This window comes from Pollicipes pollicipes, unplaced genomic scaffold (assembly GCF_011947565.3).
Source record: "Pollicipes pollicipes isolate AB1234 unplaced genomic scaffold, Ppol_2.1 Scaffold_1600;HRSCAF=1878_pilon_pilon_pilon, whole genome shotgun sequence".
Lineage (NCBI taxonomy): Eukaryota > Metazoa > Arthropoda > Thecostraca > Pollicipedomorpha > Pollicipedidae > Pollicipes > Pollicipes pollicipes.
This window is the reverse complement of record NW_023595962.1, coordinates 20,391,773-20,406,401: the sequence shown is the minus strand read 5'-3', so window position 1 is coordinate 20,406,401 and position 14,629 is coordinate 20,391,773. Positions and strand designations below refer to the sequence as shown.

The following is a 14,629-nucleotide window of genomic DNA, read 5'->3' as shown; positions in this document are numbered from 1 at the left end:
AAAAGCCGACTACTTTGGGATTTGAATAAAGCTTAAATTTTGTTATCCGCTATTTGTACACCTGCGAAGTCTATGTTACGTTACAAACAACACCCTACAAGAGTTTGACTGAATTACATTTTCGGCATATGGAAATAAACTTACGACACAGTGCTTGAATATTAGCTAGGCACATCAAACCTCACAACAAATCAGTTCTAAAACGCCATTCTCAAGGCTACCATTACCTGCTTCTTTCGCACTTATGATTCTTGTTATTCTTGGGGACACACACGCCGCGCTCCTGTGAAAGTTTGACGCACCGCAGCACGCTGATCCTGCCACACATCTTCGCCGCTAGGCAGCCAGTCATCTCGCATGATGGCCATCACAGGAGTACGAACGCGCAACAGGCAATGTCAGTAAAAACGTCGCTTCACGGAGGAAGAGAATCATCAACGGTAGATGGCTGCAGCCCCAGTTCGTTTCCATCCCCAGTCTGATCCCCTGCGTGACACAGTGCGGGATGTGGGCAACAAAATCCATCAGGTGACGCGTGGGGACGAGGCTGGTTGCCGTCAGCACCTGGGTGAGGACGGGGTCGGTGGCAATCAGCGCCCGGCGTCGCAGGTCGTGCGCCGTCTCATGCTTCGGCACGCAGCCGGCTATCAGCTGCTCGGGCCCCCTGACCACCGGCGTATCGCCACCGCCGTCCGGCTGGCTCGTGTAGTGCGGCGTCTCCACCACGGTCAGCAGCAGCGGGCTGATGTGGCCGGCCAGCCAACAACATGGGCATGGCGTGCACAAGGGGCATGCGCTACTCCACCAGCGTCACCAGCGTCCTTGGGAGATAAGACAGACGGTGACATCACCCAAATCTTCAGGCCCCAGCGGTGTGGCACGATTGGTGTGGTCACAAGCGACATCTTGTCAATTTTTGGTCAGGACAAACGATGGCAATGACTACGTCGGACTGTTACTCCACCACCTTAAAGGTCAGAGACGAAACAAAGCTGAGAAGGATGCCACTGGGCCATACCACCATGCCAATGATAGCACATACCACACGGTTATCACTCACATCTCGCGAACTGACCTTCTCCAGTGAACTGACACGGACAGGCCCAAACGCGAATTCCAGTATTCCAAAGCGCATTGAAGCCTGGCTTCCCCAACACGCATCTACCGACTATGCATATGGCTATCCCCTCCAGTGAATTTAATGTCAAATTATGCACCAGTAAGTTCGTCTACATTCAAAACTGGATCCACGAAGATCAAGCGCGTTTTCACCCTGAAAAGAGAAGGCATATGTCAGCTCGCCTGACCCCGTGTTGTCTCGCGGCCTCTTGAAAATGTTAGTCTCCGACCCGTTGTGGTCGGTTGCCGCTGTGGCCAGCAGCTGGCCGAACGGGACCAGCTCAACCATCAGCAAGCGCGTCAGCAGAATCAGGTGAACCAGCATCACAATGGGGAACGGATTGCCAGACGCCTGCTCCCGAGACACGGCCAGTGGCAGGCCCGGGATTGGGCTGACAGCTGTAAACACGACAGTGCCCCGTCAGACCACCGATCGGCGCAGGCGTCGCGACAAGACAGGCTTCAATGACGTGGACTTTTACAAAACATCGCCTGTTACCATACATAACTTATCAGCAAGCCAGGCCACCAAAACGTGAAATATTATTATTTTATGCCATTTGCACTACGTCGTAACATGAGCTGAAGATATGTCGTGCAAACATCACCAAGTGTTACGCACATCGCGCTGAACGCATCTAAATGGAGACCAAAGTTTGGCAGAATTCTGCAGCATGAATACCACATACAAGAGTGTAGAGAAAGATCCCGAATTAATTCAGCAAGTAACACAACCACTCTGATATGTCACTTGTGAGCAATATCTTTACCAGATATAATCATTTTAAATATTCGGCAGACAGTTCATAGCAACCACAGCGAGCTTGGAATGGTTCAAATTGTCACCACAGATACTTGACAGCCTGTTCTCAGCGGCAGCAAGGAAAATGGCGAAAGCGTTCACAGTGGCTATGCACCGCGTTCTAAAGGCCGCTTGACTTTCAAAGTCGCGAGAATCGACGGCTCAGCCCGGTGTTTTAATATTCGGTCACTTGGGTGGCATGTATGTGTATATTTTTCATGCTATTACACCCCGGCTTGTGGCTCACTGCTGACTGCCCATCCGCTTGTTCAAAATCAGCCAATCAGCATCGAACTGCGCAGCCGTGAAGCCAGTATCTATGCACCTCAGGCTTGGCAAATGAACTGAGTAGGTCAGGTGTCTGGGTCGGGTCAAAGGGCAACGCGAGGGCATGCATTAGCGCGAACGAACTGCGTGCGGGGCCGCCGCCGGATAGCTAGGATTCTGGTAGCATTAAGTTATGTTTAAATCCCGTACACCCCACTGAATGAGCTTTGGAACGCTGGCTGCACTGCACCCACAAGTGGGACCCACCATCGCGACATACTCTGAACGAGCACCGTCCGATCCAGTCCTTCCGTGATCCCGCGCCGGTCCGCATCCCTCGGCGGGCTCATCCGTCTCAGGCGCCGCACTGAAGACAACCTCCGCGAGAAGCACCATGACCACGTCGTTGGACTTCATTTTGGCCGGCTGGCTGTGGCAGGCGGCGGGCAGCGTGGCACCGTGACGCGCCTGGAATGGCACCGGCGTTAGCAGCACGGATACTTGGCTGATGCCGAACGCCGGCCGCAGAGTGTCCTATTTCAGCTCGAGCAGCGAAATCAGGTATGCTTACACCTGCCGACGGCCAAGGGGATGGATCAGATGGAACATCCTGGGGCAGCCACGGACACCGGCCAGAGCTTCCTAGCTGGGGCAGCCAAAGACGCAAATAAAAAGCACAAGTTCCAAAGATGCAAGCACAATGACACAGCCTGAGACCACAGGTACTGTGGAAGCGAATATATGTATGAATGTGCAAAAAAGACAGCAGAAGACAAAAAGATGCTGTTAACTGAAAAGAGGTGGACAGAGCAGCACAGTCGTTTCGAGTTGGGAGCCAACGGAGGAATGTTTGCAACTATGCAAAATTAAATTCTTTCTGACCTTACTCCGAGACAAATATTGGGCTAAGTAGCGAGCCCCCCCATGTAGGTATATGCACCTCATCCTACCCATCCCCTTACCAAATTTAAGGTCATGTATTCATGCGTACGTAACAGTATGCTGGAAGCTGAAAACTGCATGTAAGTCCGCAAAAACGAGAAGATCAAGAACGTGCAACATCCATTTCAGCAGTTCAAGATACGCAAGAAACGGCGGGGGCTGTACCACAGTTTACAGTGAAAACGTTGGAGTTGTGTCCGGCTGGTGAAATTTTGGGTGCGCCTATGCACAAGTGTCACATATTTCTAGCGGCCGCGGCGCCAGTGTCCCTCTGCGGAACGGCATCGCGGAACGGCTTGTGGGAGCCGTTTTTCCTGAGCGGCGAGGCACGGCACCACTGGAAGTTCGGGTGCCTGTCCCCCGGCGACGGCCACGTTGACTGTCGGCTACACCGGGCCTGAAGCCGAGGCCCGGCGGCCGGGTGACCGAGAATGTCCCATCAAGCGTCCCAGTTGTTACAGTTGGGTTATGCGCCTGCGTGAAGGGGAGGGGGAACAGCCAGCTCCGAATCAAGCACAACGCGGATTGTGGAGACCGGCCCTTTCGGGCACTTTCGTGCCCTGACCTCAGCGGGGTGTGAAATGCATCTGTGAGAATTTTTGCTCAGTTTGGGCCGCGCGATCATTCTAGGTATGGTCATCAAGCTTAGGTCGAATCATCAGCAGTCATGCATTTAGGGCTCATTTCCCATGACTTAGCTTTACCATTGAGTTTATCGGTCCATTTTGTCAAGTAAATGATGTGCACACTTGTGCTTGTATTTATGCATTTCGTGTTTCGTTGCCCGCAAACCGCATCACAGAACGCAAACCTCGTGCGTGTGGAAGGCGGCGCCAGAAGGTGATTAATGAAGCGTGTCACGATGCATTGACAGGGCCCGTTCGAGTGTCTGGGATTTCTACGGTAACGGCTGGCACAGCTAGATGACCGGCGGCGTGAAAACTTCTCACAAGCAGGGTTTACCTGAAGCCAGTTGTAGGTCGCGGAGGAACGACACAGGATGACCAATGTTCTGGACCTCCCGGAGGCTCGGCATTAGCATCTCTAGCTCCTTTCTGGTGTTGAAGCCGAGCGTGACGCTCCTGAGCCTGGTCTTCGTCTGTAAACCAATGCCGGTCCTATTAAATTTTCGACGTATAAGGTTATTTGCATTCTTACGTTACTATTTCGTGTTTTCCAGGCATTTTGCATAGGATCCGTCGTTGCGTAGGTTTTCTTTCTGGTCCAGCGTCATCGATATTGATTATATATATATATATATATATATATATATATATATATATATATATCAATCCACTTCTATGCCAATATATCTTACCTATACCTTCATGAATAAAATGTTTCAGGCTCAGGCAGAATGGTTCTATCAGTGCATCTGCGAACGTTGTGCATCCCAAACATGGTCAACCACTTATGCAGTCGCGTCGCGTGTCGGGTGTGAGCCATATGTCGACTTGCATTTAAGTCTATATGGCGTATACACCTTATGTCATATATATTAATTGACTGAAATGAGCCATGACCTTTAGGGACAGTCGCGCGCAGATCACTCACCACTATACTTTGTATCCTGCCTAGGATTTCGAGTCACATGGAAGTATCGTTGAAACGACGGCCAACGCCCGTTGCTTCGACTTCCGCGTAGAAGCATACGCGTGGACCACAGGAGAAGGCATCGGGCTGGATAGGAGTTTTGTCCGGGACCACCAGCCTCCAACGTCCCCACCCGGTCTCTCGGTCGGTTGCTGGCCTGCGGTCAGGTTACACCATATCGACCGCCTCCACCATCCGTTAAATGAAGGCGATGTCCAGTCTGTTGGGCCGAAGGTGCAGGGAGTCCATGTACACGATAGTCTTGGACGCTATGGCCACGATGTACAGCGCCCAATGGTTTCCGTTCCGGTGGTAGGGCAGCAGCCAAACCATTCCAAGGTGAGCGTCACGAGCTTCCAGGTGTTCGCGCAGCATCTCGCTGGTACGGCCGGCCATCATGGACTCCTGCCAGCACGTGGCAAAGCTGACCACCCTACCGCCAGACGACCACGCCGGTGCAAAATAGTAGCTGTTGATGACGTCGTCCATGAGCCGCTCCCCTGGTGACAAAGACTGCAGAGCGTCGGCATCCTGCTGGACACCGTCCCACGATTTGCCGCGTCCCTGCGCGGTCACTTGCGGTGCTTGGCGGGCGCGTACGGCAATCGCTGCCAGCAATCTCATCGCTGTGAGATTGCTGGCAGCGACTGGGTCGACGTCCGCCCCCTTCCCCTCAGTTGTGTCACCACCTGTCTGCACGTTCACTCGCGGTGCCTGGCGGGCTCGTGTGGCACTCATCGCTTCAGGACTGCTGGCAGGGACTGGGCTGGCGTCTGCCTCCTTCCCATCAGTAGTGTCACCACCTGCCTGCGCGTTCACTTGCGGTGCTTGGCGGGCTCGTACGGCACTCATCGCTGTGAGATTGCTGGCAGCGACTGGGTCGACGTCCGCCCCCTTCCCCTCAGTAGTGTCACCACCTGTCTGCGCGTTCACTCGCGGTGCCTGGCGGGCTCGTGTGGCACTCATCGCTTCAGGACTGCTGGCAGCGACTGGGTCGACGTCCGCCCCCTTCCCCTCAGTAGTGTCACCTCCTGCCTGCGCGTTCACTTGCGGTGCCTGGCGGGCTCGTGTGGCACTCATCGCCGCAGGACTGCTGGCAGCGACTGGGTCGACGTCCGCCTCCTTCCCCTCAGTAGTGTCACCGCCTGTCTGTACGGTCACTTGCGGTGCTTGGCGGGCTCTATTTGCCCGTTCCCGGGCACGGCGAACAACGGCTCCGAGGTGCTTCTTTGCCTGGATACGAGTGCAGCGATGCAGCTGCTTGCGACTCAGCGGCTGGTGGACGGCTCCATGGCGCTGCTTTGCCTGGATACAGTGCAGCGATGCAGCTGCTTGCGACTCAACGGCCGGTGGACGGGTTGGAGACACTTCTTCGGCTGGGTACGATGAATGCAGCGGAAGCGGTTGACGCGTTGGCACCACCGGTGGATGTTGGTAGGCGTCGGTTGTCGGTTGTCGGTTGTCGGTTGTCGGTAGGCGTCGGCTGTCAAAGGACTCGACTCGGCGCCAGGAGATCCAGCACGCACCTTGAACACGCATATGCCATAATAATCAGCCATATGGACGTCAGTCAGTTATGTTCCCCTTAACAGGGACATTTCTGAGCAGCAAAGTTACCAGAAATTGACGGGCTTTATGTCAAATTGATCCCTCGAAGATTTTTCCAGAATAGCTTCCCAACGGCGCGGCGAAGGCGCGCCAAATTTTGCATAGCTATAGACAATTGAATGGCGGATCGTTTGGCATACAAAAATTAGATGTTTCTTGTCAGGTCGCTGACCTATGGTGCGTCAAAGCCAGGCCATGGTTTCAGCAAAGGCAATTTCTAGGGAATCATCCAATCTGATCCAACAACGGAGTAGACAAAGCCATCCATCTCTGAGATGCTTTCGTAGGCAACACAGCAGATGAATGAGAAAATTACATTGACCTAAGGTCAGGCATGACGGTCACACCAAGGTCAAAACCAACCTGTTTTGTTACTCTAGGGCTTGCTGTATGAGATAGGTTCTGGTGCTCATTTCGAGTTTTTTGATACCAGGAACCGTATTATACATCTTCCATGGACTTCTTATAGGTCAGAATAGGTCATTGACCTAAAATGGCCCAGGTCAACATTTTGTTTTAGGAACATACTGCCTAGCGTAATCTTTGTCGCTTAAGTCAAATGCAAGACTCAAAGCAATATTGCATGATCTTGGTCACCTTGACCTTCAGAAGGCCAAACAAGGTCACTGACCTTGAATGAGTATGTGAAGTTTTGCTTAGAAACCGTTATCTATGTTTTGGGGGCACTTTGGAGACCAACCTGGAACTTGACTTGTTTGACTATTTGTGACCCAAAGGTCATGACCAACGGATCTGAAACTTTGGCCTATGTGATGTCACGTACAGGTCAACTTACCCTGTACATTTGGTGTTTCTAGCTTTCTTAGTTTCCGAGATCTCAGGGGGTCAAATTGCCCCCCCCCCCCCCCGCCACCCGTGCGAAGGGTATCTAGCCGGCCACCCGGGCGTGTGTTAAATGTTGGTTATTTTATCAGACGGCGTTTTCTTTTGCACTGCTGCAATATTACCAACATTACAATTCTTCAGTTGATTAACATAGCACCTGAAATTCGCAGAACAGCTGCAGAAAACGAGCCTGAGTCCACTCGATCCAGACCTCTAGGACGGGCGTCGCAGCGGAAAGAAACCAATATATGTGCTCAGAGACGGGCAGGCGTATCCAGAAGCGTAGGCGGTGCGTGCAGAGTCACGCTCTGTAGTGCGCAAACCAAGGACCCAACCATGTAAAGCCATTTTCAAACAATGATGTTAGATCTGGCAGCCAAAGCAGCTAGAAACTTGACACAATATGCATGTTGAAAGCAAATGCGTTAGCTACAACTTGCTGCAACTCAGTGACGGTTCCAAAACTGTTCAATCGATAGACTTCCCAGCGACTGACAGGGGGAGAAGCCCTTACCCGCATTGAGAGAGCGCAGTAAAGCTATTGTCAAACTGTCACGAAGTTCGCAAATAACTGACTATTTGTGATGTAATAAGCAGAAACGGTTCGCGCTGGCTTCGCTGTGCGAAGAGGCGCCATTGTTGGTGCCCACGACGTAACGTTTCACAAATCTCTCAACAGTGTGGAGTGGAACATAAATAGCATGAGAAGCCAGAACTTGCCTCTTGGGAAATGTTTAATCTCCGAACCTCTACGAAGTGGCAGTCTTAGGTACGAGTGTTTCGAGTGAAATGGCCGTAGCACTTAAAATGACAGTTGCGTAAATAATGAAACTATCACTGACACTGAAAATCATGTAAACGTAACGGAAATGTACACAGCAGCAAAGACTATGAATACATGGCTGCACTAGTGCATTATCCGGAATATTTTGCAATGCATGGGTTTGAGTCATTAGATGCATTATAGCACAGGTCATCGGGCAAAAGCATCTATGACATTCTTACGAACACAGTATCATCAGGCATTTCAGCGCTCCGGCACGACTGTGGCGGGCCAGGTTAACCCTTCCCTGCCAGATGCTCATGAAAGAAAACTGCGGGTGACTGAATTTGTAGCTGGTACCGCTGAATTGCGTGCTCAGTGTACCGCAGAACGTCAATCCAATACATGGAATAAGTTGTCTTCATAATCCTTAAATATATCATACAATGCGATGTGCGATGTACAAGCTTCAAGCCTTCAAGGCAAAAGTTCAGGCTCTTTGAGCCGATACTCCAACTGCCAAATATTTACCCACTTGCGACTCTAAGGCGACTATACCTTTCGAATGCGGTGCTCCGTTTGAAATGGTTGCGGTAGCGCTCCACTCTCTTCTTATTGGAGATGCGCTCACGCCGGTTGGTGGGGCACCGCTCCCGTTCCACCACCACCTTCCAAAATCGCCTGTCCAGCACGTCAGTTGGCTTACTAAGGCTTCGCAGCGCCTGACAACACATAGTATGCCCACTTAATCAAAAGGTATAAATGCGATGTGCGATAACAGGCGATACAGGTGAACCAGTGGAAAGTTCTTCTTCTGACGACATACTGAAAGAGTGTAACGCATCGTAAAAGCGCGAACTTTGACACATGCAGATTGGGATGAAGCCAGTTCGAATGTAATGAGCATGATATATTTAGCCGTCAGAGATATAAATATTAATGATAAGGTCGGCACAGGTTTGTTGAATTGGTCTGACTTCGGGCTACCATGCAGCCATAACACCAATTAAGCTGTTAAGCATATTTCTTCAATGACGATTCACATGACAGATTTCGAAACAAATGTTTTCCGACCGTTGGGTGGGGGAGTGGAAGTTACGTTTATTAACACGCGCCCGGGTGGCCGGCTAGATACCCTTCGCCCGGGTGGGTGGGAGGGGGGGGGGGTCAATTTGACCCCCCCCCCTCCTGAGATCTCAGGAACTAAGAAAGCTAGAGACACCAGTTTGCTTGACCTGTTCGTGAACTCATTTAGGTCGAAGTTTGAGCTTCTTAAGTCATGACATTCAGGTCACATGGGTCAAACAAGGTCAAATTCCAGGTTGGTCCCCAAAGTGCCCCCAGAACCTAGGCAAATGTGTCTAAGCAAAAGGCCACCAGCCCATTTGAGGTCAGTGACCTTGTTTGATCTTTTGGAGGTCATGGTGACCAAAATGATGCAGGACTGCTCTGAGTTTCTCCTTTGAATAAGCGACAAAGATTACGCTTGGCAGTATGTTCCCAAAACAAATTGTCGACCAGGATCATTTTAGGTCAATGACCTGTCAGTTTGACCCCCCACCCCCACCCCCCCACCCGAGCGCGTGTTAAGCAACCATTGAGCAGGCAACTCGACACATTACCACGGCCGAAATTATACAGTTGTATGGCTGTCTAGGAAATATGCGTATTTCACCAAACGTTTCCAAGCTAGACACTCCATGGATGTTTCAAACTCGCATGTAACTGTTTTAGCAATGTGATACAAAATCCACATTGCTAAATCTTTCAGACTGGTTTCGCTTCTGCCTACATACAGGGTGGATGTCGTTCTGTACATACCATCTCCAACTGCAGATTCATTCTGCTTCTGCCTTCTACCTAGTGCGTGCCATGTACCATTCCACTTTCTGCCTTCCACCTAGTGCTTGGCATGTACCATTCCCTCTTCTGCCTTCCACCTAGTGCGTGCCATGTGCCATTCCACGTTCTGCCTTCCACCTAGTGCTTGGCATGTACCATTCCATCTTCTGCCTTCCACCTAGTGCGCGCCATGTACCATTCCACCTTCTGCCTTCCACCTAGTGCGTGGCATGTACCATTCCACCTTCTGCCCTCCACCTAGTGCGTGCCATGTACCATTCCACCTTCTGCCTTCCACCCCCACCGCTCACTTCAAACGGCGTTCACAAAGACCGGCAAAGTGTAACCCAATGCGCGATTTCCAATGGCAGGGCCTAAAACACTGACATGTGAAGCAGACACGTTCGTTCTGCTAAGCGGCCTGTCCGGTCGTCTTGAAGTCTTCACCAATCCATTCAATGCATGTAGGCGAGTTATGGGCTGGCCATATCAAAACCTGACCTGAGGCAGAACACCTCAAAAACGTGAAGGGATAACTTAGCACGCAAACCAGTCGACTCAAAACTCCAACCTACTGCTCCAATCACTGCATAACATTCACCATTGGATGCACCGTACGTCATTACAACTTTCAATTGGCATTAAGTGACCCTAGAGCAGGGCAAAAGTCATCAAATTTCACAACTTAAAGCTCATTGCTTGCAGGCAACTCAACTCTCAGAATCAACCAAACCGATCGCTGCTAAGCCTTCCTCATTGGATGTGCCGTACCTGATTTATCTCAGTGAAGAATTTGGTGACTCTATGTCAAGTCAAAAGCCATCAGTTTCCAACTTCCAAACCTCCTGCTTGCAGCCAACTCATTTATCAGGACATACTGAACCGATCACTGCCACATCTTCACCATCGCATTGATCGGATGCGACATACCTGACGCTAGCGTCCTGTACGCGAAATTTGGAGGCAATCGAGACGCCTTGCAACGTCGATTTGGCGATGTTACGCGCCTTGTAACTCGGAAGTTACACAAAATCCCGCCCTAAGGACACTGATTTTCGGAATCAGCGTGTTAAGAAGGTCCTGCACAACAAATTTGGAGGCAATCGAGGCGCCCCGCAATATCCAACTGGGGTGTTACGCGTCGTATAACTCGGGAGTTACGGAAAATCCCACCCCAAAGACACTGATTTTCGGAATCAGCGTGTTCAGAAAGCCCTCCTCACCAAATTTGGCGGCAATCGAGGCGTTCCGCAATGTCCAACTGGGGTGTTACGCGTTGTATAACTCGGAAATTGCGCAAAATTCCACCCAAAGACAGCAATATTCGAAATCAGCGTGTTGAGAAGGCCCTGCACACCAAATTTGCAGGCAATCTAGACGAACCGCAATATCACATTGGGATGTTACGCGTCGTATAACTCGGAAGTTACGCAAAATCCCACCCCAAAGACAATGAGTTTCGGAATCAGCGTGTTCAGAATGCCCTGAATACCAAATTTGCAGGCAATCTAGACGAACCGCAATATCACATTGGGATGTTACGCGTCGTATAACTCGGAAGTTACGCAAAATCCCACCCCAAAGACAATGAGTTTCGGAATCAGCGTGTTCAGAATGCCCTGTACACCAAATCTGGAGGCAACCGAAACGCGCCGTAACGCCGATCCGGCGATGTTACGCACCTTGTAACTCGGAAGTTACTCAAAATCCCACCCCAAAGACAGTGATTTTCGGAGTCAGTGTGTCGGAAAAGTTATGCACACCAAATTTTGAGGCGATCGTGGCGCCCCGCAATATCGAACTGGCAATTATCTGGCACTGAATATGAACTGGCAATATCTGGCACTTACATGAACCGGCAATATCGAACTGGCAACTGGATATCAATCTGCCGCTAAACTGACGCACGTCCAAAGCCAAGGGTGCAAAAGTCAAACCAAAACCGGCACACAGCAAGCCGGCAGTGCTTTTAGTTGAACGCCTCTTCCGCGCCAGATATGAATGGAATAATACTACCAGATCGCAATGAAGGTGGTAGCATTCCTTCACCTTTTTTGGATTTTTCAGCCCGTCAGCGGCCCCGTTCGGTTTGTCGTCAGCACGGTTGTCAGCTGGAAGGCGTGACGTCATGTATGCTGACGGAACTTTCGAAATGTGGGCTGGTGAAACGGCTTTTTAAAACTTAATGCTCCTTGTTCCCCGTTATCTCCGAACCACTTCAGACCACTTCAGCCCCAGGCTACCGCCGACCACGACACACCAGTGGTGGCGTAGCCGGGGGGGGGGGGGGGGGGGGAGGGGCAGCAGGGGCAAACTGGCCCCCATCTGTTGAGGCGGAGGCAAAAGCATCTTGCGTCCCCATTTTCACAATTGCAGGTGGTAGTACTTGCTTACTGCGCTACCAAAGCAATCGTAGAGGGCTGGAGTTTGTTTCGGAAAGGGCCCATTTGAAGCTCAGAAGGGAATCGTTTTGTGCCCGCGAAGAGCCCATCTCAGGCTGGAAGTGGCAACATTTTAGGACGGGAAAACACTCAGGTCACTTCAGACACGGTAAGGGCCCCTTTCTGGTCTGGAAAGGGCTCATCGTAAGCTCATAACGGGCCCGTTTCAGGTCAGGAGTAGGGCCCATCGTAGACACAGGGAGAGCCCTTTAAAGTCTGGAAAGAGTCCTTCATAAATTCAAAAAACTGCTGGTCTCAAGTCATGTAAGGACCTAGCATAGGCTGAGAAACGAAGAACTTTAGGCTCGGAAAAGGTCATCTCACTTTAGGGGCCTGGGAAGGGCCCATCTCTAGTCTACGATGGACCCATCGTAGCCGCAGAAAGCCAGTGGCTCTGTATCCGCGGGGAAAACTGCTCTCAATGTATGAGATAAGGGTCAAAACTATCTTTTCCTTCATGTTTGTGGTGGCCAAATAAGACCCCTGACAGATTTTTGGAATAGATTCGTTTAATGTGTATCATCTAAGTAAAAGAAGAAAACCCCATCTCAGGTCTGGAAACAGGGGGCGTCAATTTTTGTAAGTTATTGGGGAGAGGGGGACAAAAGGCCCGACAATCTACCCCTCGCCCCTCCCCTCATCGGATTTAGCACACTTCATTTTGGTTAAACGCAATATATATTTTTAATCTTTGTGTAACTTTTGAAAGTCTTCAATTTAAGCAATATAGAGGGCATGCAGGGTTAGATCCAGGGAGCAGGCACTGCACGCACGCGTCTCTTCTGATCGGCACGTGAAGGAGCCCCTTTAGAGCCCACCTTAGGGCGCCGATGGCGCTCTTCTATGACGGTCATGGGAGGCGGCACGCATTTTGGTTGCGGGGGACGGGGACGGGGTTAGCCATGAAGGACTTGGTCATCCCTATATTCCAGAGCTTTTCACTTTAACATCACAAACCATTGCGTGTCTTTTGGCGCTAGGTATGTTAAGTTTATCTGCATCGTTTATCCGCTCAGCTGTTACTATTTCAATCTTGTGGTGAGAGCAGCCATGACTCTTTGTTATGAAAGTGGTACGAGACGCCACTACGCAGAAAGATTAAAGACGATAGTCTTTGCGATATCAGCATATCTTATCCACGTTTTTTGTCGTATTCCAGCCAAAAACATTGGGGTTGGGGCAAACCGACATTGAGAGAGCCCAACTGAACATTGGGGGGGCGAAGGGGGGGGGGGGGCGGGGCCCTCACAAAACAATACAAGGCAACACTTGTGTCTGGGAAGCATAAATATCAAGATATGAAGCCCCTATAACAGTTTCAGGCATGGAAGGGCTCTTTTCCTGTCTGAAACGGGTCCATTGTTGACTCAAAAGGGCCCGTCACTGATCAGGACAGGACCATCGCAAACACAGAAGTGGTCCGTCTCGGGTCTCGATGGGACCCATAGTGAGCACAGGAAAGAGCCCTCTCAGGTATGGAAAGGACCCATTGTAGACCCAAGTAAGGCCCTTCTTAAATCACGAAATGACACGTTTTAAACTGAGAAAGTGGGCATTTCAGGTTCGGTAAGGACCGATCTAAGCACTTAAGTCCCAGAACACCCTATCGTTGGCCCACAAGTCCCATCTTATGCCAGGGGAGAGGACAACATGTTGGTAAGAAGGGGTCGGGGTGGCGCATAGCATAAAAGACTCGCGGTGAAAGACATCCCGAAAACGCCAGATTTGGCCCATGTTATTTCGAGCGGCCCCAGCTTCCTACGCCTGTCATCATCATGCCGACAAATGCATTCGTCAGGAGGGGTCCAGTGAATTGGACACTAAAGAGGCCCCTGATATTTTGCAGACAGGGAGCCCTAGGAAGCCTAGGGGCCAGACAACACTAGGAGGCTCCATTGCCTTTCTCGGTCAGGAGCTGAAAAGGATTTCCGCACCACCACGCCACCCGGGGTACTGGTCGGCTTCTGCTCTGGCCGACCAGTGCCTCAATACCAGTACTACGATGGCTACCAACCAGATACCAGTACTAGTGCCATGATGGCTACCACACAGATATCTGTACCAGTGGCACGGTGGCTACTGCTCTGACCGACCTGTACCGCGATGGCCGGGACCCCCTGTTCGATCAGGAAGGCTGCAGAGAAATGCACTATTGAAATGCGGGAGGCCCTCAGACCGGAATAGCCTGAGGGCCTCTCTCTCTCTCTCTCTCTCTCTCTCTCTCTCTCTCTCTCTCCCTCTCTCTCTCTCCCTCTCTCTCTCTCTCTCTCTCTCTCTCTCTCTCTCTCTCTCTCTCTCTCTCTCTCTCCTCTCTCTCCTCTCTCTCACGTGCTATCTCTCTCATCCTCTCTCATCTCCTCTTCCTCTCTCCTCTATGCTCTCTCTCTCCTCTCCTCCCTCTCTCTC

At 51.0% G+C, this 14,629-nt stretch overlaps 1 protein-coding gene across 1 annotated transcript in view; it reads right to left on the bottom strand.

Annotated features, from left to right (window-relative positions):
* Positions 1-4,921: 4,921 nt before the first annotated feature.
* Positions 4,922-14,629, bottom strand: part of LOC119112346 (alanyl-tRNA editing protein Aarsd1) — a 20,351-nt gene continuing 10,643 nt past the window's right edge. Inside the window, exon 9 of the mRNA XM_037236530.1 lies at positions 4,922-5,223. Within this exon, the coding sequence (XP_037092425.1) occupies positions 4,922-5,223 (302 nt within the window). The remainder of the gene's footprint in view (positions 5,224-14,629) is intronic.